The 26,006-nt window shown below is 52.4% G+C and overlaps 1 protein-coding gene and 2 long non-coding RNA genes across 3 annotated transcripts in view; 1 reads left to right on the top strand and 2 right to left on the bottom strand.

Moving 5' to 3' along the window:
* Window positions 1-26,006, bottom strand: part of Arrb1 (arrestin, beta 1) — a gene marked incomplete at its 5' end in the record, with an annotated part of 89,208 nt that extends 63,202 nt beyond the window's left edge. Inside the window, 1 exon segment of the mRNA XM_005379893.2 lies at window positions 25,858-26,006. Within this exon segment, the coding sequence (XP_005379950.1) occupies window positions 25,858-25,877 (20 nt within the window).
* On the top strand, window positions 8,711-10,547 carry LOC106148035. Its single transcript, XR_001233152.1, has 3 exons — window positions 8,711-9,338; window positions 9,837-9,923; window positions 10,163-10,547. It is a non-coding gene; the product is annotated as an uncharacterized LOC106148035 (long non-coding RNA).
* Window positions 23,128-24,105, bottom strand: LOC106148036. The gene is made up of 2 exons (XR_001233153.1): window positions 23,821-24,105; window positions 23,128-23,412 (listed from the first exon to the last, which is right to left on the bottom strand). It is a non-coding gene; the product is annotated as an uncharacterized LOC106148036 (long non-coding RNA).

Here is a 26,006-nt window from a genome sequence, read left to right as displayed (position 1 = left end):
GGCATAGGCTAGGATAAGAAGACAGGAGGAGCCATGGGGATTGAGAAAGAGTGAGGCACTGTCTCTGCCCTCCACCTTCCACACACGCACAGACACACTTGAGCACACACACACTCAGCACAGGGGCCTGAAAGGCTTCCTGAGACCTCTTTTTTGTTTGGTTGGTTTGTTTGGTTTTGGTTTTTCTGAGATAGTGTCTCACTATATAGTGCAGGTTGGCCTTGAGCTCATGGTAAACCTCCTGCCTCAGCCTCCTGAGTGCTGGGATTATAGGTGTGCAACTTGGTTCTGGGCGTGGCTCTAGGCCCTGGACAATTTCTTCTTCTTTTTTTTTTTTTTTGGTACCAGGAATCAAACTCATGACCTCACACTTGCCAGGCAGGTGCTGGTGCTGTGCCTCTGAGCTACAACCCTGACCCCCTAGATAAACTCTTGACCTCACTGGTTCCCCACATTCTCCTACTTTGTTGGCAAGTGTGTGTCAGGGCTTTCATGCCTCTCTTCCTCTCAGAGGAGGCACAGGATATAAGACAGGCCTCCATGAAGGATGACTTTTGTCTGTGCCCTTCTTCACAATCCTCCAAGTTGTGCAAAGCCGTTGGAATTTAGGAGTCCCTCTTCAATCACTTTCTCATTCCAGTGAATCAGGCTGACCTGGTTGAAACCTCCACTCACCAGAGGACCTCAATCAAAAGACCTCTCTTGGTCAGCCTGTGTCATCTATAAAATGAGGGTGACAGCTCTGAGGATTAAATGAGCACAGGGTCTGTCACCTACTAATATTATTATTAATCCTGAACAAATATTCATGGAGTGCCTCACACTGTTGGCTGCTGCTAGACATGAGGACACGGGTGATTCGTTCAATGGCTCTGTCTACATGAAGTTTCCTGCTGCTGGAAAGACACCAGCCCAGTATAGGAAGAGACCACAATGCATCTCCTGCAACTGGGCAGCACCACAGCCTCCCAACATGGCTTCAGTAAGTGCTGGAAAGTGTCCTGCTCCCACAGGCCAGCATGGAAACCAGCCAGCCTGAGGAGTCGGGGAAGCCATCCCCAAAGGGGCGACGCCTGAGCCAGGAGCTGAAGAAGAAGCAGCAGTAACGCAGAAAGAGGCTGCGGTGGGAATGCAGCACTGAGACCAAACAGCACAGAACCTGCGGTGGGAAGGCTTGTGGAAGAGGCGGGAGTCACCGCAGGTGTGAGGGAGATGCACAGGTGAGCCCAGCAGAGGCAGAGAACGGGCTCTGGTCACCAAGGAGGCCTGGCCGGACATCTGGACTTTGTCGTCATGACACAGACAGGGTTTCTGAAGGGAGCTGACATGGTGCAGTCCTTCTTTCAAGGTTCATTTTGTTTGTTTGCTTGTTTGTTTTTTGTTTTTGTTTTGTTTTTGTTTTTGTTTTTGAGATAGGGTCTCGCTATGCAGTTCAGGCTGGCCTTGAGCTCACTTTGTAGCCCAGGCTGGCCTCAAACTCCCAATGATCCTCCTGCCTCAGCCTCCTGAGTGCTGGGATTATAGGCGTGTGTCACTACACCTGGCTTCAAGGTTCATTTTGGCTGCTGTATGGAGAATGGACAGGCAGAGGGGCTGGAGTGGAACCGGGGGAATGGGTAGTGGGCAAGCTCAGCAAGAGCTTGGACTCAAATCTCCAGTCTGCCACGTATTAGGTAGGGAACCTCTCAGGACATCAGTCTTCTCTTCTGTAAAATGGGTGTGGCAACTGTTACAGCTTTTATCTAGATGTCACCCCAAAGCCTCATACCGTCATAGGTGAGGTTTTTTGGAGGTGGCTGGATCTAGGGTGTGTGATGCTGGGATCAAAGATGCGATGCTGAGATCCATGCTGTGATGCAAAGTTTAAGAGTGTGAGTGCTACCTGCCCTGAGGCCGGGTAGCCCGATTAAAATATAAGAGACAGAAAGAGGGCTGCTGTGGTGGTCGCTTGCCACTTGCTGCCACTGCTTTCACTACTTCTCTGCGTTGCCACCCTCCGGCCTTCTGCCTGCCATGAGCTGTTTCTCCTCTGCCATGCCACCCTGCCAGCTGATCATGAGCTGAAACCTCTACAAACTGTGAGCCAAATAAACCTCTCCTCCTTTCACTTCGGGTGTTGGGTATTTTGTCCCAACAATGAGAAAAGTAACTAAGACAGCAATAGAACCTACCTCCTTGGATTACTGTGAGGATTATATGAGCAATTCTGTGTATATAAGGAATATAGAACAACAGCTGGTCCCCAGAAAGTACTGTACATTTAAGCTGATATTATTCGTGTAAGCAAGAAGTGAAAGAAGCTCAGATTATGGAGATAGCAATGGGGGGGGGGTTAACGCCAGAAATATCATCCACAGGTGTTATGGTTTAGATCTAGAACGCCCACCCCAAAGTCTCATGTGTTTAAAGATGAGACTCTTAGAAGGTGACTGCATCATGAGGGTGCTATACTCACCAGCGGATTAATCCACTAAGGAATCCATAGTAGAAGGTGTTGCCGGGAGGTGGGCCCTGGTCGGAAGAGGTGGCTTTCCAGGCATGACCTGGAGGGGTGCATCTCCCTTCCTGGCTGCTCCCTCCTCTCTCCGCTTCCTGGCCACCATGGACTGCGCAGCTGCCCCGGCCAGACCCTTCCACCATGCTCTTCCTTTCTTGTAGCCAGACAACTATAGCTGAATGCTCCAAAAGCTATGAGCCAAGATAAACCTCTCCTCTCTTAAGCTGTGGGTACCTGACAGTTTGTCCCAGCAACAAGAAAGTGGCTAAGACAACAGGCGCTAAGCGCCTAGCATCTCTAGCTCCTGTGCCTACAGCAACCCCGTGGGAGCCCCTGAGCAGAACTGCTCAGCCGAGCCCTTCCCACACCCTGACCCTCAGATACCAGGAGCAATAATGGAACAGAGGTTTGGGGGATTACTAAGTTTCTGGATGATTTGTTATGTGTCAAGAGATCAACACAACAACCCACACTGAGATTTACCTGCAGGAAACCTCCTCCTCTGCCTCTCCCTACCAAGAAGGGGATGCCACTGACCAAGAGGGAAGCAGAAAGGTACGCAGGGGAGCTGGAGAAGGGGCAGAAGCCATGTCTGGAACCTGTGTGGCCTCCAGGGTTCTGCCTCAGGAAGTGATCCAGTAGCTTCAAAGCAAATCACTTCAGCATCATGGTACAATAGTAAGAAACCTGGAAATAATGTACGCCAACCAAGAGGATGGTCAAATAAACCATGGAACATCCAGTGAGGGACTCTGGGAGGTCAGTAACAAATACGGATGCTGAAGAAAATAGCAGTATTCAAAATCTCACAGAGCTTAATCAGAATTATGTTTGAATACATAAGGCACCTGCATGCAAACTCACCTGCGGCAAGAAGGACAAACACCAAAAATTGTTTTAAGTGTTCTTTCGAGAGGATGAGATTACAGACGATTGCTAGGATGACTGTGGTCCCCTCAGTCTAACTGGGAAGCATTTCCTGTTGCTGCTGCTGTTTAGAAAGCTACTGAAAGACACATGTATATTTTCACATGTGTGTTTTCAACGTACCTCAGAACTCTGGCTGTCTCGCCTCCACTCCTGTGTCCAGGAGAACTCAGAGCTAGAAGGCTGGCTCTGTGAGGGGCAGGATCCTGCCCTCTCTGTTCAGTGCTGCCGCCCACAGGCAGAACAGGCTCTCAGGGAACTCCTGCTAAGTGAGTGAATGAATGAATGGCCTTTACCTGACTGTACTGCACTTCCAAGTGCTCCCCTGGCAGCCTTAGGAACAAGGTCTGGCCCCAGTCTTCGACCCCTGAGCTCAGGACAGGACCTGGTATCAGGGAGGCATTAGTAAACGACCCTGGATTAATGAAGAGCTGAATAAATGAATGAACACCCTACCCAAAGAGGCCCTCCCTGACTGCACTGTGCCATGTTCTCAAGGCCTGGAGCCTGTGGCGCATAACAGTGAAGTGAAGAGTGGGGAGAGGAGGTGTCCATCGAGGCACTCCAACAGCTTCGTCCACCTGATGCTGATGCCTCCTGCCTCCTTAGCCCCTGCCCTCTCTGCTGTGACCGTGCCCACTCAGTCGGTTCCCTCCTGAGACCCGGAAGAGGAGTTCTGGAAGCTTTCAGCTGCTGTGTTCTCCCTCAAGATGTAGCTGTTTTTAGAAGGAGCAGAGAGAGGCCAAGCGCCTTCCAAGAAGTGGTCCTCTGAATCCCCCCGCCAGGGAACATTTCTGGGAAACGCTGGAGAGCTTGGGGAGAAAAGGCAGCAGGTGCAGAACGAGGTGGGGTGGGCAGAGTGAGAGGTGGGAGGGAGATAAAGGCGAGCATTAGAGCCTTGGGGGTGCTGGGTAGGGAGGGTTAGGTACAAGACCTGAGGAAGACTTTGCTGGGAGTACATGGGAGGGAACTCATGGCCAGCTGACGGGGTGTGTGTGTGTGTGTGTGTGTGTGTGTTGGCTGTCAGAGCTAGGGGACAGTGAGAGCTGGACTGGCGACTGAGGGTGGCACTGGGGAGGTGAAAACACAGAAATATGGAGGGGTGACAGAGGGAGGGGAGACAGCAGATAGAGTCAGTTTGTTTGGGTCCGGGAGAGCTGAGGCTGTACCCTGAACCTGGATGACTGTGGAGCGGTGGGAAAGGGCATGGATGCCGTGCCCAAAGAAGGCAGACACTCAGGCCTAAGGGCCAAGCATCGGGCAGACCCCCTCCCCACCCTCACCCCAATTTTTACCTTGGCTGGCTAAAACGCCACTCTCACAAGACAGCCCACTTATAAATTAAATCACAATAGGCAGGACACTTCAGGCCCATCTCAACACGGGCTAGTGAACTCCAGGCCCTGCTAGGTCCAGTGTGTCGCTCTCCAAGTGAGCTTGGATGTCGCTATCCACAGCAGGTCCCAGCACTTCTCAGGCCCTCCAGGAACCTCTGGGAGCCCTTCTGACCTCAAGCACCAGGGCTCTCTGGCCTGACCCTGCCAGTGCCACATCTGCAGCAAAAACCCCAGGCCCAAGGTCTGGTGCTTAGAGAATGTTGAGAAGAACCTCAGAGCTCAGCCAGCCTGACCTCTTCCATGGTAAGTAGGGAAACCACGGCCCAGGGCTTTGCCTTAGGTTCCCTCAAGTCTAGGGCATCAAGCCTGTCGCATTTTCAAACACCACGAAGAAGCCCTGTGGGGTCCTAAAGGGAAGCAGTCCCTGTTCAGAGGACTCTGAAGCGGCAGGAGATGACAAAGGCTTTCCATTAACAGCTGAAACTGCAGGTGCAGCAGGGAGAGGGGTATGCAAGGCTGACTCCTCTAGCAGGATGTGAGGGAGCTCCTGAGAGCAGGCACTGAGTCATGTGTGCAGCTGTGTCCCCAGATTCCTACCCGGGGCCTGAATCTGCGTGGGTGCTCCGCAAATGAACAAATAAATAAGAATGTGAATGGATGTTAATAACAACAGCTACCATGCACTGCTCACTGTGTGCCACGCACTTTACAAATAGTAACTCATTTACTACGCATGAATGCTTTAAGGTTCCCATAATAAAACATTAAAATTCCCGTAGTACAAAAGGTGATTCCTGTTGTATAGCTGGGGAAACTAAAAGAAAGCAAGCATAAATAACCAGCCAAAGACCATACTGCTTTGAACCCTGGCAGTCTTGTCCTAGAACGGCTGTGGCCTGGATGTGCTTTGAGTGTGTCCCCCACAGGTTCCCCCGTGGGAAGCAGGTCCCCAGTGTGGCAGTGGTGAGAAGCGGTGGGATCTTTAAGAAGTGTGGCTGGCTGGGGATGTGGTTCAGGGGCAGAGCACTTGCTCAGCAGGTGCAAGGCCCTGGGTTGGATCCCATCACCAGCAGCACCAAAAATAGAGAGAGAGGGAGGGGGAGGGTAGGACAGGGGAAGGGAGAAGGGAGGAAGAGGAGGAGGGAGGGATGGGGAGGGGAGGGAGATGGAGAGATGGGTCCAGTGGGAGGTAGTTAAGTCACTGCAGGCACTGCCCTCACAGGGATTAAGGTAGTTCTCATGGTATTGTGAGTTTCCATATGGTGGGTTGTTATAAAACAAGAAGCCTGGCCTTTGAATCACTCTCTGTCTTCCTGTCTCACCATATGATCTCTCAGACATGCCCCTGCCATGATTCCATACACCATGACGCCTTAACCAGAGCCTAATGCTTGCCAGTGTCACATTTCTGAGCCTCCAGAACTGTGAGTTCAATAAACCTCTTTGCTTTATATAGTATCCAGCCTCAGGTATTCTGTTACAGTAACAGAAAACAGACTAATACAAGAACCTTGATCTTAACCACTCTGCCAGACTACTCCAGCCCTGCCTCGTTACCCTGCCCAGCCTCTCATGCCACATCACCCCTTCTCCAACAGCCTCACCCTAGCATCCTCATGTCAACCATACCACCTCCTGACAAATGCTGCCATTTGCATTCTTATCAATTTTTAAAAAAAATTATTGAGGTGAAATTCACATAGCATATAATTAACCATTTAAAGTAAAGACTTCATTGGCACTTAGTGTCTTGACAATGTTGTGCAAAACCACTTCTATTTCTCACACATGTCCATCACTCCACAGAAATACCCCTTATCCATTGTTGTTGTTTTGTTTTTTCTTCTGGTACCGGGAATCAAACTCACGGCTTTGCACTCCCCTTATCCATTAAATAGTTTCTCCCCGTTCTCCTTTCTCCCCAATCCCTGGCAGCCACCAATGTGTGCTTTCTGACTGTGGATTATATTCCAGATAGATTGTAGAAATTTCACATAAATCATCTCCTCTAATACATGACCTGTTGTATCTGGCTTCTTTCACTTAGCATAATCTTTCCTTGGTTCACTGACTTTCTAGCATGAGTCAGTATTTCTTTTTAACATTCTATGGCATGAATATACCACCGATTGTTTGTCCATACAGCTGCAGTAGACGTTTAGTTCACTTGTTCCCAGTTTGAGGCTAGTGTAGATAGTCAGATGTTGCCTGTTACCTTTCACCCTGAGCCCATGAACAAGGACTGCTCTTGTGTTCTCATCCCCAGAAAACAACACTGAGGTTCATTTGTGGTACAGGTGGTAACATGGACCAAAACCTCCTGCCTCCCAAACTACACCACCCTCCCTATGCGGCCTCCCACCAGCGTTCTCTCAGTTCACGCACTGCCCCTTTTGGGCCTCAGTGTTCTTGTGCTATGCCCTTAGCAAGGTGCTGACCATGCAGTGTACACGGCTTAAACTGAGCCCTAAACTCCATTACAGCCTGAAGCCAGCGGCCCAGATTTGGGGTACAGTCCCATCCTCTGGGATGGGCTCCACCCAGCCTGGGGGGTCCAGGATCCAGGGCCAGGGGCCAAGCACATCCATCAAAGGTGGGTACAGGCAGCGGAACCCAGTTCCTTTCCTCCCTGCAAAGAGGAAGATGGCCTCCAGCAGGTGGCTCCAGAGATCTGCCCAGCAAGACTATTTAGCAGAAATGGCAGGGCTTGAAGCTATCACAAATCACAATTCTGAGCCCTGAAGGGAGGAGGGCCATGGGAATGGCTCAGCAAGTGAGGGGTTCCCATGCTGATCAGTGAGTTTACCTCTCACTCACCAATGCACCAGAAAAGGTACTTTGTCAGGAGTCCCCACTACCCCTGCCTGCTGTGCAACCTTGAACCAATCTTCCTCTGAACAGGCTGTGCACCCCTATAGGGTTTGAAAATCCAAAATCCAAAATGCTCCAAAATCCAAAACCTTCTGAGCACTGACACAATGATACAAGTGAAAAATTCCACACCTGGCTTCCTGTGATATGATGGGTCTCAGTTAAAACACAGGCAACACTAAAGTACTGTATAAATTTACCTTCAGAACGTATGTATAGGACATATCTGAAGAAACATTAAATGAATTTCACGTTTGGTCTCATGTCCAAGATATTTCATTATATACAAGCAAATATTCCAAACTCTGAAACACTGCTAGTCCCAAGTATTCTGGATGAAGAATCATTAGCCTGTGCAGAATTCATGGGGTAGGGCACACACAGAGCCCTCCTGTTGAAGTCGCTTCCATGTATGAGACGGGGTGACTATGGTCACTAGAGACCCGACGGGCCACCACCTTCTTCCTGCGAAGGGAGCCATCTTGTGGGTGTTTCTAGTATTCTGTGTGGGGAAAAATGGTCACTTACAGTCACCACTGTCTCCTCAGTCCCCTTCCCACATGACAAATACATTTAATGAATGAGCCATCTCTTGCCAATTTCCCAATTTCTAGTCTCTCTTTTTCAGTCTACACAGCTGCCATCTGAAGCTTAAAGTCCTGCCACCCCTGCAAGCTGTGTGGCTTTGGACAGCTTAACTCTGCTCAGTCTCCACTGCTCATCTGTAACTGGGGACTCCGCTTCGGTAGCCACAGAGATTGAAAGAGAAAGCAGAAGAGCACACTCTCTGGGCTGAGGCGAGTCCAAGCGGAAGGAAGGTCACTCCGCACCACCCTGATCCTCTATCTCTCGGTTCCAAAGGCTGGACGAAGAGCCCAGCCCCTGGGCGGGTCCCTGGCTGTATGTAAATGTTTACGCCAAGCCCAGCCTCCCAAGGACAAGTCATTTGCTGGGCTTATAATTAATTGCAGAAGGCCAGCCTGGGTAATAAACTCTGCCGGGGAAACATAAACAGTGTGCACATAGAGCTCCAAACCCATTGTGAGGCGGAGAGGGAGGGTCTGCTAGGGATGGAATGTTCTCCTGGCTCCTCCCAGCCAGAGGCAGAGAGAGCTCAGAAGGTCAGAGAAGAACGACCCCGGGAGATAATGTGAAAAACAGCTGCTGGCCTTACAACACGTATTACCTTGTTCCAAGCTCAGCTAAACACTTGGTTTATCTGGCTCAGTTCTTTCCCCCTTTTACGCACAAGGAAGCTGAAGCTGGGAGAGGCAGGGGCCTTCCTTGCCCCGCTAGAAAGTGGGGCGGGAAGGGAACCAGGCCCGACCTCAGAGAAGGAAGAGGAAAAGACAGCCATTCGCTTAGCAAATACGTGCATTTGCCCGTGGTGCCAGGCACCGGAACCTGGTGACACAGTCCCTGCAGCACTTGCATTCCAGTGGGGAGAAGCAGATGTCAGACCTCACAAACGATGATTTGATTACAGGGGCTGCCTGGGGCTCTGAAGAGAATTACGAAGTTGCTTGTCTCAAGGAGCACCGCAAGGGCCATAGTGGCCTTTGGAGCTCTGCGGGGCAGAGACCACACAGTAGTCCTCTGACAGGAGCACATAGTAGGTTTGTAGCAGCAAGTTTCCAGCTAAAATGAAATAGTCTTTTCTTTGGACCAGTGCAGCTTCTTACCAACCAATCTGAGGTGTCCCAAAGGTACTGTGCCTAGGCTGGGGAAGGTCATGATAGCTGAACAAAACTCAGCCTCTGCCCCAGGCAGCCCATATCCAATGGGGAGGGAGGGGCAAACAATGGGTAAAAGTGCAAGCGAGGGCAGGACCAGCATTTATTGAGCACCTACTATGTGTCAGGCACTGTGTTAAGTTCTACATGATCTCGTTTAAGCTTTATCATAACACTATGGGGGTAAAGAGAAAATATTATTATCCCATTTTAAAGATGAGAAAATTGAGGCTCAGAAAGATCACATAACTATCTCAACCACAGCAATGGGGTTGGGATTTGAAACCTAGCCTGACACCCAAATCCATGTTCATTCCTTGCAGCCCACTCCCAGCCTAGTCTCCGCCCCCTCCGCCCCCAAAGGTGGCACCGGGGAAAAATAGGACACAAGGCATTGCTGCCACTGAACTATCCTCCCACCCCAATTGCAGCAGGTCCAGCACACTCTACTGGCCTGGCTTCCTTTCTGAGCAGGAAAAGTCAGCTCAGCCTACCCCAGAAGCTTCTCTCAAGCATGAAACCAGGCAGACTCCTCGCTCAGTCCTAAGAGCAGGAAAGGTCAGTCCAGACTGCCATCTGCCCCACCGCCACAGGAGGTCCCAGCTGGAGGCTGGCTATACTCCACGGCCTGTAATCCCATCACCTAGCCCTGGGCATGACCCCGAGCAGGTCATTAGACAGCAGAACACACCCCATCTCAGTGCCTGGGTGTACCCACATTCCTGAGTTCCCAGGAGCTTTTCACCTGTGGGTCACCAGCTCAGCCTTTCCAGGTAGATGTTATCTCCATTTTGCAGATGTGGAAGAATGAGGCCAGGGAGGCCTTTCCAGTCTCATTGACACAGCAGCAGAAGCTGTGGGCTCAGTCTGGTCCAGAACCAGCTCCCCCTGATGCCTTTCGGGTCCTGCCTCAACAAGGAGGGGTCCATACTGTGGCAGGATGACAGCTCCTTGAGGACACGCAGCAGATGGGACACTAACATCCCAGCACAATGGATCACCCTGGACCTGCCCTGCCAGGCTGGTGGCCACCAAGCTTATGGAGTTTGGAAAGCCCCTTTAAAATAAATAAATAAATAAAAGAATATAAAAATATCTTCCTTTTGCAAATTTCACAAAACCACTGATCATGAGGACACATGGCCGGGCCTGGGGATGGCCCTGGAGCAGGAAGGGACTGAAGCTGAAGGTGAATCTGCCTCGGGACTGGAGGAAGGGCCCAGAGGCGATCCTTGCACATCCGCCTTCACAAAGGCCCTGCCCCCAGCCCAACAGACAGAAGAGGTTCTGAAGACACTCCTCCTGGTCTAAATGGTCCAAGTCTTTCTGTCTCTTGCCGTGGCTTCAGAAGCAGTTGTGCTAGGCGGAGTCCAGGACCTGAGGGATGGGTCTGCTTCTCACGTGTGCAGCAGCACCAGTTGCTCTGTAATCCTGGAGCACATCCTGGAAGACCCTCCATGCCTGGGCTGGCAGGGTTAGCCCTCACCTGTGCCTGGATCCCTGGGCTGGCAGGTGCAGCCTTACTAAGAACCGTTCCCCCAAAACAACTGTAGGTTATGACACAGTTTGCCAAGCACGCCTGCATCCCACATCCCACTTGGCCCACACCACAGTGCTACGAGGCATGCAGGACACTAAAGTCCTCCTTTTACAAAAGGGGACAATGAATGGCACTTGCTGTGCACATTCTATGTACTGGACATGTCAGGGGGCTTTTCACAAGTGACATCACACAGACGCCCAAGGAGACCCTAACTCAGTTTTTGAGAATGGGTCTGCTGCCCTGCTTACTCCCTCCCAGCCAGGTTTCCTCCAGTGTCATCGAGGCTGAAGGGGACAATTCAGCTGGGAGGCAGTAGGTTGGAGAGGGAGAGGGCTCCAGCTACTCGGCAGAGGAGCAGCTGGGGGCTCACTTCAGGCCTTCCTGGGAAGCGCAGTCAACCATTGTCTTCTTCCTGGGCGTGTCCGAGGAAGTGCTGCGCTTGGAGGCCTGGACCCTGTCTCAGAGCAATCCCCTTACAGACTCCAAGACCTTGAGTCTTCCCTACACCCTGCCAAGCACTTCCCTCGTCCCAGTGGCCACCTCCTGGGCCTCCAGACACTTCTGCCACTTTGTCTCTCACAAGGTCTCCTGTCACCCCATAAGCCAGCACCCTGAGCTTGCTCTTATTCATCCAAGTCCCGCCTCTGCCCTACTCTAATAATTAATTCATTAGTATCCTAGTCCACAGACCTTTATGGAAAAGGTACCACAAGGTGACCCACTGTCCAATTTGCCCAGGACTGAGCTAAAGGGTTTCCTAAGATGCAGGAAGGAGCCCCAGAAGCCTGGGGCGATCTGGGTGATCTCCCTCACGTACTGTGTGCCTAGATCCACACTGGGCACCGAGGACACACTGATGAACTGGACATGGTCACTGTCCTCAAGACCCTTCCGGTCTGAAAGTAGCTTCCCTCAAGGATAAACCACTGTCAAAGGCACCTGCTCAACTCTTCACACACAGGATCAACACCACCCAGTGAGGACAACATTGTCGCCTTTGTGATACACACAAGAAAATACCATGAAGATGAAGCAGGAGGGTCCCAAGTTCAAGGCCAGGCTGGGGAAATTACTAAGACACTGTCTCAAAATAAAACTTTTTAAAAGTCTGAGGCATAAAGCCCTAGATTGCTTGCTCATGTAACAAGTTCAAAGCCCTGAGTTAATTCCTAGTAGTGATCTAAAAAAAAGGAAACTAACCAGGCATGGTGGTATATGCCTGCAATCAAAGAACTCAAGAGGCTGAGGTAGGAGGATTGCCACAAGTTTGAGGCCAGCTTGGACTACATAATGAGACCCTATTTCAAAAGGAAGGAAAGAAGGAAGGAAGGCAGGCAGGCAGGCAGGCAGGCAGGAAGGAAGGCAGAGATAAAGAAAGAGAAAGAAAGAAAGAAAGAAAGAAAGAAAGAAAGAAAGAAAGAAAGAAAGAAAGACGGACCCAGAATGGTGACATGACTTATGACCTGCCAAGTCACAAGTAGCTTGCCAAGACTTGAACTCATATCCAGTGAAACATAAAGGCAAGTTCCAGCATGAACATTAATTAGATAGGAAAACATAAAGGCATAGTATATTCATTTCTGAAGCCCATGTCTGCACATCCTAGGTGTTCAAGAAATGTGTGAAGGAAGGGAAGAGGGAAGGACAGGAGGGAGGTCTGTGCATTATTTAATCATATCCAGGGTAGAAGAATCCAACCCTCAATTCAAAATATATGCATTTCCCTTTTAAAAGTCAGTTTCATCTATTTTCTTTCAGCACAGGACCAGGAAGGAAGGGAGAAGAGGGAAAAAGTGCTTCTCCTTTGGGTCAGCAGCTCAGGGCTCACTTCCCTACAGGAATTTTCCCTGACTCACTCTCCACCCAGTTCTGTGGGTGCCCAGCTGTGCCAGCCCCTACCAGATGCTGAGGAAGCAGACACGTCAGCAGCCAACCGCTGTACAAAGTGTCACCAACGAAGCCTGCAGGCTGCTAAGAAAGCATGAAGAATTATTAATTTAGCCCGGTAGAGAGCATAGGGCCAGGCAAGGCTCCTTTCCCAGAGCAGGTGTCTTAGGGCAAATGTTCAACTCAACTGCTCTGAGGTATCTTTAAATTCAACCTTAACCCAGGCATGGTAGTACACATCTATAATCCCAGCATATGGAAGGCTGAGGCAGGAGGATTGCTGGGAGTTTCAGGCCACCCTGGACTACGCCCCCAGTGAGACTGTCTCAAAAAACATAAAAAAGAAGAGTTCAAGGCCAGCCAGAGCAATGTAGCAAGACCTTGTCACAAAACAAAACAAATATACAATTAATTCAACCTTAAAAAGGGTGGACTTGAACAAAGGCAGTGACCCCTGAAGAATATCCAGAAAAGTCAGTGCAGAGTGCAGTTGTATGAGCGAGGAGCTGGGAAGGAAGTTGGGGACAGATGCTAAAGGGCCTCTAGTGCCACCTGAAAAACTTGAAATCACCTGTAAAAATGAGGAGTAGATGATTTTTTTTCTTTTTGAGACAGGGTTTCTTTTTTTTTTAATTAATTAATTTTTTGTTTTTCTTTTGCGGTACCAGGAACCAAACTCACGACCTCGTGCTTGTTAAGCAGGCACTGTGCCGCTGAGCTAAATCCCCAGCCCCTAGACAGGGTTTCACTATGCAGTTCAGGCTGGCGTTGAACTCACTCTATATTCCAGGCTGGCCTCAAACTCAAAGTGGCCCTCCTGCCTCAGCCTCCTGAGTGCTGGGATTGCAGACATGCACCACTACTCCCATCCAACTGATTGATGTGATTTGAGAATAAAAGGAGGTTTGTAATCTCGGCACTTTGGGAGGCTGAGGCAGGAGAATCATAAATTTAAGCCCAGCCTCAGCAACTTAGCAATTGAGAGAGACACTGTCTCAAAATAAAATGTTAAAGGGGAGGGAAGAGACTGGGGATGTTGCTCAATGTGAAGACTCAGTCTCCAGCACCACACACATGCATGCACACATGCACGCATGCATGCACACACGCACACACAATGCTTTAAGAGTTTAGATTCAACAAAGAGGTAGGAATGAGAAGACTGCTGTCAGAATCCAGGCCAAAAATGGGATCTGAACTAAGCAGATCCCACTGTTCCATGGCAGTGGAACAGGGAGAAGCCTTGTCTCCATCACCATCCGGTTTGGGTGTCCCGAGCTCTCTTCTGAGTGCAGGGAGTTCAGCGCACCCAGGTCCCAGCCCTATGCCCAAGTGCAGGCTGGAGGAAGGCAGGTCAGTCTGTGACCGGGCCAGGGCTCAGTTCAGAGGATCAGCGCATCATGCCTCTCCGAAAGTTCTTCCTAGCTTACTCTGCAAAACAGTGAACATCCTAGATGGCTGGGTTCATTCCACCCACCGAATGGCTGCTGCAGAAAGGCAGGCTCCAGATGTAAAAAGGACAACTGTGTGCACGGTGACCACTGATTACAGCACGTCATCATCTGTGTGATTTTTAGTATTTTTTTTTAAATCTGTAGCAAATAAAAAAAAAAAAAATACTGAGTTTCTAAATGGCTCCAGGTTTTTCCCAATGCCCTGGGGCGATAAAGACCCACGACATTATCAACCATCTGATGAACTCTGCTAATGTGCTGGGCACTTTCATTAGCACAAACACTATAAAGGAGAGAAACATTCTCCCCGGAGGCTGAAAAACTCACAGACACAGTAGGAGAAAGTGAGAATCCTGGCCCCAGGCCCCGCTTCACCACATGTGGTTCCAGGTCCCCAAAGACAGCACGTGTGCCCCTGGCTGCCAGCCCACGGCCCAAACAGGAGACCTCATCGGCTTCCCTGGGAACAGCTGTCAGCCCTCCGCAGAGCCTGCTTTGATAGAGAGACACCGTGATCTCCCTGTGCTCCACCAGTGCAGATCCTGGGCAGATCTGGTTTCTAAAGGTGAGTCTGAGCCCGGCGCTCTGGATAGACAGTACCTGCCTCATTTCCTCTCCCACCCAAGCGTTAACCTCGATGGCACTGGGCAGAACTTTCACCTTTCACCCTACGCGGTGGTTGTGGCGGTCGTGGTGGTTGTGGTTGCTATTGTTGTTCGGCAGTCAACATTCCCAAGACTTCCCAGGAGGCCGGTGTCTGACGCTGTGCTTGTCCCTGAGAGGGGTCTCTGGTGAGAAAACAGTCCTGGACGAAGGCTCGCATCCAGATACCACCCAGACCAGTCTCCCCTCGGGCTCCGTGAACTGCACCTTCCAAAGCCTGCCTGTGGGCCACTCTTCTGAGCCGCTCTCTCTGAACCTTCAGTCTGGGTTGTTTTGTCCCCAGTATAAACTGATCTTCTTCACCTCTATCCTGACAGCATGTTGTGATCATCTACTTCCTCTCCCTCAAAACATATGAGCACCACAAGGGTCCTCTTCATATCTGAGGCGTCCAACACAGACGTGGCAAATACGCGGACAAACCCGTGTTCACAGGAAGTCCTAGGCAGCAGGAAGTCCTGGGCAGCAGAGATGGTCTAATAGAAAGGGCATAAACCAACCCTGAAAACTCTTGGCCTAGAGGCCCCGGGGAAGTTGCCTCCCAGGTCACGATGATCCAAGACCAGGATCCCAGTCTCAGAGAAAGGGTCTGGAGCTAGGTGGGAGACGAGGCAGAGCTGCTCCTTAAATCACCTTTCCATCAGGAGGTTGTAGTAGGCTGGGCCACTTTGGGGATATGCTATAGCAGAGATCTGCTGCTGGTAGCAAGCCAGCGCTGGAGAAATGTGTGTAGAATTGAATGGATCAAACTGAAAAATGCTGGCTATTTGTTCCTGCGGCTGCAGAGAGGCCAGCTCCCCTCTGGGGGCAGTTTGTAGGCAAATTATCTCAGGACTGTGGCCTGTTTCCTCTAATGAAGCTTCTCCCTTTGCAGCTCAGCTCCCAGGGGCGTGGGAGGAGACAGTGCATAGAGCTGCACTGAGACAGCACACACAGCTTCCCCCCAAGCGTGTGGGCAGCCTGACCACCATCCCAGCAGGGGGATGGTCACCATGACCTGCTGGGCCCAGGAATTCTGAGTAAAGCAGTGCCTGCTGCCGCCTCTCCTCCTCTCCTTCCTCTTCCTCCTCCTCCTCCTTAGCCCCTCGGGGAGGACAGGAGGAAGGAGGAGGGAGTCATGCTGACTTATGTAACCAGCTTCCTTGGAGTCAGAGGCCCCCGCAAGTCACAGCCCAAGGTTTGCATGGTGGCTGGGGAGGCTGGGAGAGGGGGCGGTGCCTCCTTCCCTCCTCTGCTGCCTCTCCCTCAGACCTTGTGGACCTCTGCCACAGGCACCTCCTGCTAGGGGCTGGGAACCAGGAAAGCCTGTTGTTTTCTGAGTGTGTGAAACATTAGCCGGCTCACTTCCCTGGCAGAAAACCAGGCTCTGGGCTCTGTACCCAGGCGGGCGGGGGCAAAGGAGAGGCCTGGGGCTGGGATGCCAAGGCCCTCCCTCCACAACCTCCCCCGGCTTCCGCATGCCCAATCTCTCCCACTTCCTTCTAGAGAATCTGCTCTGGCAGAGGGGCCAAAGGGGAGAGACTGGCCTTGAAGCACAGCACTGCTGGCCTGGCCTGGGCAATCTCACTTCCTTTTCCTGCCATTTCTATCTCTGAGCTTTTCCTCCGCCCTCAGCCTCCTGTAAGTGTGCAAATAACCAGAAGCTGTGTGCACACATGTCCTGGTTAGCCGGTGGGGTGGGGCAGGGGTATGAAGACAAAAGCTGAAATCCAGTCCCTGCTCTGGATAACAGTAAGGACTTTGAATCAAGCCCTGACCCACCCCATCCCCGGCCCACAGCAATCCCATGCAGGAACCATGTGGTATTAAACTCACTTCCCAAATGATCAACTGAGGCTTGGAGAGTCTGACTCTTGACCAAGGTCATGGGAGCACTAAGCATTAAATACACCTTGATAGCAAAGCTGAGGCTGACTCTACAATACACACTGCATCCTCGGCCTCTGCCTCCAGTGGTCCTTCCCCCACACACCCTGGAGGTGCTATGCGGGCAATACCTACAGGGATGGAAGACACTGCCCCGCCCTGGGGAAGAAGCCCTAAGCACTGAACAGTCTCTCCCTGAAGACACTAGTTTGGGAAGCACAGGAGAGTCCTGAGGACAGGACTGGGATTAAGTCAGGACCAAGGACAGAATGTGAGAGGGAGGCGGGTGAAGGAGTTTGCTGCCAGCAAATCTTCCCTTCTGATTAACTTACTGCATACAGCTCCATCTCGGGTGGATCAGACCACCTCTGCCATCCCAAAAGGCTGCCGGAAGCCAAGGTGCCTTGTATAGAACGGCCTGCTATGGAGGCCATGTGCTTACTGTAAAATGAGAGGAAAGTCCTAGAGACCTTCCAGGCCAAAGCTGCTCCCACTTCATACTTGACGCAGGGAGAAACTGAGGAGGAGAAGCAGCCTGCCCTGATATCAGAGGGACAGCGAAGAAGTGGGTTCCTGGCTCCCAGCTCATCTCCCCAGATGGTACCTTCTCTGCACCTGTCTGCCTCTCTCCCTGCTCCCAGCCTCCTTCCCAGCTTGGGTCAGCAGGGCCAGTTCTGAGTCTCCCCCTCTCACCACCTGACTCCCTCCCCTCCACTCCCCCGACCAAGGAGCAATTCTTGGGTGGTTTAATTAGCTGATTATGACCGCAGCCTGCTGGATCCAGTGCCCAGAATTCTGGCCCCCATAATGAAGTGGGTTCTGACAACTTGCCCAGTGGGCAGCCGATGGAGAGTTCTGGGCTCTACTGGCCGAGGGAAGGCTCTCCAGCTGCATAAAGGGCTCCTTGATCATCATGGGCCACCGGAAGCCATGGTCCCCTCCTTGGGCCAGGTCAAACCACACTGGGGATACCTGAGCCAGACTCAGAGGTCCAGCCTGGGGAGGGGACTCCCGATTCTGCCAGCCATACTCCAGACTCAGGAAAGGCTCAGGGAATGACTGAATTTGGGAGTGAAGAACAAAGCCCACCCTCTGGAGGCCAGGAGAGGATGGCTCCATGGCACTCATTCAGGAAGTAGGATTTGGACACATAGAGAGAAGTTAGGGCAGATTTGACATAGCAGAGCAGCGGGATCCAAGGCCCAGAGGCCGCAGTGAGCCACTGACCCCATGGCAGGCAGCTCTGGTTGTCAGAAAACACATTCTCCAAGCAAGGGAAAAACTGTTCATCCACTGGACTCTGACCTTTAAGCCACAAACACTAACCTCATTCTTGTGGCTCTGGGCTACTCTGCAGTAGTTTGGTTTGGTTTGGTTTGGTTTTGGTTGGTTGGTTGATTAGCTTGAGGCAGGGTCTCCCTGTGTAGTTCAGGCTGGTCTTAAACTTACTACGCAGCCCAGGCTGGCCTTGAATTTGCAGTTATCCTCCTGCCTCAGCCTCCTCAGTGCAGGAATCATAGGGAGGCACTGCCACACCCAGCTTCTCTGCAGGATTTTGAAAGCAGCAATGAGGCCCCACCATCCTCAGCAATCAAACTGCCCCCACACCCCAGTTTATCTTCTCCCAGTCAACCACCTGCATTCAACTTCCTTGGCTGAACAAATATTTATGAAGTTCAGTGCTGTGCCAGGCCTGTGCAGATGCTAGAGACAAGCAGAGCCAGCCAGGTGCCCTTGGAGAATTCTTGAATTCATATACAGATGTCACAAATGTGAAAATAACCAGAAGCCACACAGAAAGTGGGCTGGTGTGTACAAGAGAGAAGATGGCAAAGCACTTGGAGATCACTGAGGGCTTCCTGGAGGAGGCTGCACATGTGATCCAGACCCCAGTGGGTACTAAGCATCAACAATACTACAGGCTTGTGATGAATCCTTTGGGACCTCAAAAATGAATCAGGGTCTCTCTCTGGGGGAGCTCAGCCTGAGAAAGGAGGCAGACCCAAGAACTAAGACTCATATGGCCCCGACCTTGTGCCAGGGACTCTCTGAGCTATACCCATTTCCACTTATTTAATCCTCAAGGTAATCACCTACCCAATTTTATAGATGAGGAAGCTACAGCAGAGAAAGGGTTAACAATAGGTTGGAGTCAGCCAGCTGGTGAGTGTCAGAGCTTAGATCTGAACCAGGAAATCTGGCTCTGCCCAGAGTGTAACCTCTATGCTGATCAGTGGTGGGGACCAGAGGAGGACACCAGACAAGCCTGGAGACTCCCAGAGCTTCGAAGGCAGGGGAGGGTAAGGAGGGAAGGATGTCCACCAGGAAGGAAGAAGAGCCAGGCTCATGGACAACCTGGGCAAAGAGAATGACCTTCAAGGACCAGATCCTCTGAATCCCCAAAGGAGGCAGGAAATGAGACCGGGGAGGTAGAAGTGGCCAGTGAAGGACTTGAGCCCATAGGAGACAGGACAACGCTTTTTTCAAGCCAAGGGTAACTGCTTCCTGGCCCTTAGCACCCATCACAAACCCTACTGAGGACCCTGCTCCCTGCCGACCTCAGTCCCACTGGTCTGTGATTGAGGCCTGAGACACCCAGCCTCCCGCTGTTGGCCACCTCCAACCCACAAGCAGAACACAGAAAAGTCTCACACATACTGGCCACCTGACTCCCATAAAGACACCAGGGCCCAGAAGGGATAAGTGTGTGCCCAAGGTCACACAGCAATGAGGAAGCAGCAGAGCATCCACTAGGACCCTCCTGGCATGGTACCACCCAGCAGTCTATCCTCAGTCCCTCCCCTGCTTTGCCAAAACTCGCCCCTGCCACTTACGGCAAGGCTGTGAGACGGGATGAAGCTGTAGAAGGACCAAGGGAACAGCTGTGGGTTCCGAGGCCCATAACCAGTATGAAAAGACCTCCCGTTTCACCGAGGCCCACATACAGCCCCTGAATAGCTAGGACACTGAGCAAGCCCTGCCTCCTGCTGGCCTGACACAGGTCTCAGCATCCAGCTTTCAAGATGCTCTGTGGCATCAACAGTCAGATCCGTTCAAGGTACAGGGACCCAACCTCCGTGGTGGTCTCAGCCAAGTGTGGCCTACCCCTGGGCACAAAGAAAGCTGCTTAGTCACTGTGGTGGCCTCAGTCATACAGGGCTCTAGGGACTGGCCAGATTCAGTCCCTGAGGGTGGGGTGAGGGGCTTGTCTGGCCTCGTGTCTCCCAGGCAGGAACAAGAAGTTCTTCTGAAGTAGGACTACAGATGGGGCCGCTCTCAGGAAGGGAAAGGCTGTCTCCCTAGAGATGACCCAGCCAGGGCCCTCAGGGAGGGAGGGAGAGAGGGGACAGGGACAACGGAGTCCTTTGTTTCCCTCTCAAAGCAGCCACCCTGCCCAACCCCCCAAACCCCATTCTCCACCTCTCTGCTAGGACTCAAGCCATCCCTGGGACAGGACCTGTCCCTCGTGGGGAGAGAGGGGTGCCTGGAAACCACCCAGAAGACATCCGTTCTGACCCCAGCACCATGCAGGAGACAAGGCCCTGCCCTCATCGGACAGGACAGTACATCCCCTTCCCTCGGGACTGCCAATCTGATGGAGGAAGCATGGCCGCCCTCCCCTGAGCATCCAGTCTAATGTGGAAAGCATCACTTCCATTGTGAGGATTCCCCAATGGGAAAGATGTAATTTCAGCACTTAGGGCTGACAGCAAAGACAAGAGAGGAAAGAGCTGGGTCCGGTTCAACAAACCTCGGCCAGACATCTCCTCTGAACCAGACCCACAGGTGGATGATGGGCCAACAGACAGGAAGCAGAAACAGCCCCAAACCCAAAGGAGCGAGCTCCTCCACTACGAGGGTGGGGGGAAAGACTCCCAGGGCATGAATGAATGGGGGGAAAAGTGTCACGACACACACTCACTCCAGCGTCCAAGCCTGCTGGCCAAGGCTGCCACAACACACCCTCCACAGCCTTTCCCCCCATCTCACACCTGAGCCGATGTCAGGCCCGTGGCAGGGCTCTTCTTTTCTCTTTCTTTTTTTCGGGGGGGTACATGTTTGCAGTACATAATGACTACATTCACTGTAGGCGGATTGCACACGTACGTAACACATTTCAATCCCCCTCACTCCCCCAAGGGGCTGGTCCTTCTATCTCGAACACCCTCCTCCCGCAAAGCCTTCCTCACACCCCATCACCAGCTCAGGGTCAAGTGCTCTGGGAAGCCTCCCAAGACCCCAGTCAGAGTCAGACGTCCTTCCCTTCAGGAGGCGGCACCGTGCAGGCCTTCCCGGGGACCAGCTGCCACTCCACTATCCCTCCCAGCCGTGAGTCTGACCCTGAAAGGACAACAGGGCAGGGAAGTGGCACCAGGCAGAGAGGGAGGGGACGGGGTAACCCCAGGCCACAGCCCCCTCTGCCCAGTGCAGGGCATACTCCTAGACACCCGGAAAAGCAGAGCCCATCCCCTCTCTCCACGGTCCAGCTGCGCCCACACAGTGCCACCCAAACACCCACGCACTCCCCACTGCCTTCTGGCTAAACGTGGGGAGTCTTGCTGCAGCTCCTCCTCTGCGGGGTTTTCCCTGCATCTGTGGCCTCAGGGCCTAGCAGTCCTCTGTTTAGTGCCTCTCTCTGCAGGCCAGGCCCTGGCACTCCCAAGACCTAACTGTCCCTGATCATCCTCTCTTCCACCCCTTCCTGCTCTTCACACTGTGTTATCATACTCCCCAAGGCAACCACCAGTGTCAACAGTAAAGACTGCAAATCCCCGCCACCTACCTCAAGCCCTAGCCTGAGGTCCAGGCCCACCTCTGTCGAAGTCCCCCTCCTCGTCCTCATGCTGGTCCACACCCAGCTGCCCTGACTGTCTTGCCACACTGATGCCACCCCCTGCATGCATGAGCAAGGCCACCCTGGCAGCAGAAGACAACAGCCTGGTGGAGACCAGGAGGTCACTTGGAGACAAGGACACCTGCTATTCTGTTCTTCCATTGCCATGGCCAGAGGTGACAAAAGCCCCGGAGGTGCCAAGCCCACAACTCAGGACCCCAGAGCCCATGCCAGTGGGGGGCTTCCACCTCCTTGGAAGGAAGAGAGCTGCCAGAGAAGCCCGAAACCCAGTGGCCCGCCTGGAATCAGGGACCATGGACCAGGCTCACCGCTCCCATTCCAGCAGCCCCAGAAGCAGTCCTGGCCAAAGCCACAGGACTTCCCTGAGTTCCAGCCAAGATGGGTCACACAGGGCTTAACCACTGAAAGAAATGACAGCCAAGGTTCACAGAGAGCTGGTGATTACATGTCCCCATCACAGCCACTCTTCTCCCCCAGAAAACAGAAGTGTTCATAAACATCTACAGGAAAAGAAATTCTATTCCAACCCACTGCCCTTGGGACGTCCCTCCTGTTGTCTAAATCTGATCTTTTGTGTTGCTTGCAGAGTTATTGGCAAGACCAGGGAGGCCAACGGTGAACCAGACAAGTTCTCCTCTCTGCATGAAATTATTGAGTAGCAGAGAGGCCTGTGTGTGCAGGGACAGGCCTCAATTCAGGAGTCTGCTGGCTGAATTATCCCTCCTACTCTGCTTCCTCGTCTGTAAAATGGGAACAACAATCCCTACGTCACTAAGTCATGGTGAGAATCCAGTGAGACTATGCACATAAATCTAATGCATACTAGACCCTCAGCAAAGGTCTGAGTTCAGCCAGTAAGGCTGATGGACTCCACCTCTTCTTCTTTCCCTTTCTATTCCTTAGATCCACCCTCTCCATTCATTCGGAGCTCACAGCCTTAGTTCTCAGGCTTCTCCCCACCCACCACGAAGGTCTCTGGGCTTCCTGGACTGATCCCCCCATCAGTCCTCTTGGCCACTGCCAGGGACACTTCTCTGAAAGGAAACTCTACTCCTGTCCCTCTACTTCTGAAAAACCTTTAGACCCATCTTCTGAATCACCACCAGCCTCGGAGGAAAATGCCGTCCCTTTAGTTTGACAGCCCCACACTGGCTACTCATGATCCCCAGCCCAAGCCTCTGCACACTCTTTGCCTTGCCTCAGAGCTCCAGGCCTGTGCACATTCTGCACCCTCAGCCAGGCATGACATCCCCAGTCCCACCCTCTTGGCCTCCTGTCCTTCCAGGTGAAGCTCTGTAGCTCTGAGGTCACTTCCTCTCCAAGAAAACTTCCTTGTCATATTCCATGCCCAGGACTGAGTGGGGGACCCTGCCCTAGGTCTCCCACAGCACCTGTCACTCTATATTATAACCACCCACTTGGCTGTAAATCCTCTGGTGACAGAATGGACTCATTCATCCCTGGACCCCCCACTCAGAAAGCACTCAGTCAATGTTTGATAAATGAATGCATTATTGTTCCCAAAGCAGCTCGTTATAGCAACCATCATCATACTCCTGCCCTGCAACAGTTCTGTCCGGCTGTTTGTCTCATGCCTTCTTTCCCCCTCCACCATGGGAGTTCCTAGAGGGCAGTGACAGTTTCTGATTAGTTTTCACTGTCACTTTGCTACGTAGGTTGCAATTCCAGATACAGGGATGAAGGTGATGGCTCCTGATCCTTCTAGAGTACTGGATATTTGCAGTGTCCTCTTCCAGTTCATGAAGTAGGATCTCATCGCTTATGGAATAAGAGGAATATAGCCCATTAGTGATTTTGCCTTTCTCTTACAAATTATGCAGAAACCTGTCTAGATAGGAAGACCTTGCGGGGCTGCAGGGAAACCTGAGGCGGAAGCCAGGCCAGAGTGTAGGCGTTATCAGCCAGAGTTTGTTTCCAGAGCTTAGGTAGCACCTTCTCCCACGCCCAGTAAATTCACTAAATGCAAGGAGAGCTAAGTATTGACACGTCTAAGTATTGACAGCCCCAATTTACAGATGGGAAAACTAAGGTCAGAAAGGTGAAGACAATTGCCCAATGTCCCCAAGGTCCACCAGTGAATTGGAGGCAGAGCAGCAGGAGTCAGAGAAAAGCCTTGGCCCCAGAGACAGCCTCCAACAGATGCTGGTGCTATCCTCACACTGATACCTCATGCCAGCAGAGGAGCAATGGCACTTCTCCCCAGGTCACAGAGAAGCTGAAGAGGGGCTGAGTCACTCTGCTCAGAAAGCAGCACAGAAGAATAAAGAAGAACCATGGCTCCTGACACCCTGCCATGCCCTGTAGGGAGAGAGGCCTGACCACATGGGGCAAGAGGGTCCCGGCTCTGGGGCAGATTGATGTGAGGAGGGAGTCACACACCCTCCTAAGGACAGTGACCTGGGTTACAGTGCTGGCCAGCAGGCTGCAATGAGGACCAGCCGTGAAGGTGAATGCAGACACCTCATGATCTTGTGTAGCCCTCCCAAGGCCGGGCCTCGTGCATAGAGTAGGGCACCCCTCCCAGCCCTTATCGAGATCCATGAGGGGCCGGGCCTGACAGCGCCCAAAGGAAGGCAGAGACAGAGACCAAGAGGGCTCTGACTTTTGCCTGCCTCTGACCTCTCTTGACCTTAACCAAATCAAGTGACCTCTCTATCCCTGTTTCCTCTTTAGGAAAACAGGAAGAGGAAAATTAATCACCTTGAAGAGTTGTCAGAATGGTGGCTGGGACATTATTTCTCAAAAAGGAGTCCAAGTTACCTCTGAGCCTGTTTCTTCTCTTGGAAAAGGGGAATAATCTTTGGAGGGCCTTTCTCATGCTGTTGAGAGTCTCAGATGGCAGGGGGTGAGATATCATTTTGTCAGGGGACCCGAAATGTGATGACGACAGGAGTTGCTTCTCTCTTGCCTGTTCGTTCCTTCAGGGGAGGAACACATCTTGCAAAGCTTTGATTTTCACACTGTGCCTACCTAGTACACAGCAGGAGCTCAATAAATAAACACTGGAAGCAAGGAGAGAGAGGGAAAGGAGGGAGAGAAGTGGGACCTCAAGATAGGTAAGGAAAGAAAACAATGAAAAGGAGCAGGTGCAGAAGGGTTCAGAGGAGGAACTGAGGGAGAGGCTTCCGCGGAACTTACAGGGCTGGGGGTGTGGTGGTTGTGGGAGGCGGGATCTCGGCTTGTCTGATCAAAAGGGTAGACCCTAGGGATGGGCCTGCCCAGCCCCCTCTCCCTTTTGTCCCAGTGTCCCCTTTCGGAAGTAGAAGCTCTCCTAAGACTGAATTTCAGGGCAGGCTCTAAGAAGACAGGAGCCCCTCCCCACCCCAGCTGGAAGCAGCTCCTGGCTAGACCCCCAGGCCCAGTAGGCCACAGGGAAAGGAAGCACAGTGGGCTCAGTCTGCCTATCCAGTGGGGGAGGGGGCCTCCAGGCAGTGTGACGTGTGTCTCCACTCTGCCACTGGGGTCTGGAGCAGTGTGTCCGCAGCCCCCAGGACAGCAGCTTGTGCCCGTGAGGTGCCAGTCCATGTGGGCATTAGTTCCATGTGCATCTATAGGGGTCAGCATTGGTGTGGTCCTGCCTTCTTCTGTATCAGTGAGACATATGCCAGCATCATGCCCAGGCAGGGAGGGTGACAACATGCGTGTGCCAGCCAGAGTGTGTTAGAGCCTAAGTGACAGTGTATGTAACAGTGCATGCCCACATGCATGTGCCTCTACGAAGGTGTGTTAGGGTTGGTGCATGGTAGTGTGTAACCTGTGTATGACAACAGGATCATCATCAAGAATATGCTGAGACGAGTGTGTGCCAGAGTGTGTGTGTGACACTGTGCCACTGTATGTGACGAGTGTGTGGCAGTGACTGTCGGTGTGTGCCACCATGAGTGTGCCTGTGTCAGTGTGAGCGTGCATGCTGTGTGTCAGCCCACAGCGTCTCTGCGTCTGCGGCCAGGGCTAGGTGTCTGTGAGTGTGTCTGCGTGTCTCGGCCAGAAGCTGCGAGCCGACGGATGGCCTGATCCTCGCCCTCTCGGCACCTCCGCCCACGGCTCCTGCCAGTGACACACAGGAGACCTGGGCGGAGAACTGGGTGCCAGGTCCTCGGGTGACCACGAACGCAGTACCAAGTCGCCAACTAGAACCACCGCCCCGTGTCCTCGCCCCGGTCGCCCCCACGCGCGCCTGGCCAGGCGGTTGTCCGCACTCACCGCGTCCCTTTGTCGCCCATGGTCCCTGGTGGCGGCCGCAGGGAGGTCCGCGGCGTCAGCGCCCAGTCTGGAAAATCCCCGGCCGGCAGGAGGAGCGCGGGCCAGCCCGCTCCCGGGTCCCCGCTCCGCCTCCTCCGCTCTGCCGGCCG

The sequence above is a fragment of the Chinchilla lanigera genome, unplaced genomic scaffold, assembly GCF_000276665.1.
Source record: "Chinchilla lanigera isolate Chin_1 unplaced genomic scaffold, ChiLan1.0 scaffold00013, whole genome shotgun sequence".
Taxonomy (NCBI): Eukaryota; Metazoa; Chordata; class Mammalia; order Rodentia; family Chinchillidae; genus Chinchilla; species Chinchilla lanigera.
Note: the sequence above shows the minus strand (reverse complement) of the source record. Positions and strands in the feature narration are given on the sequence as shown.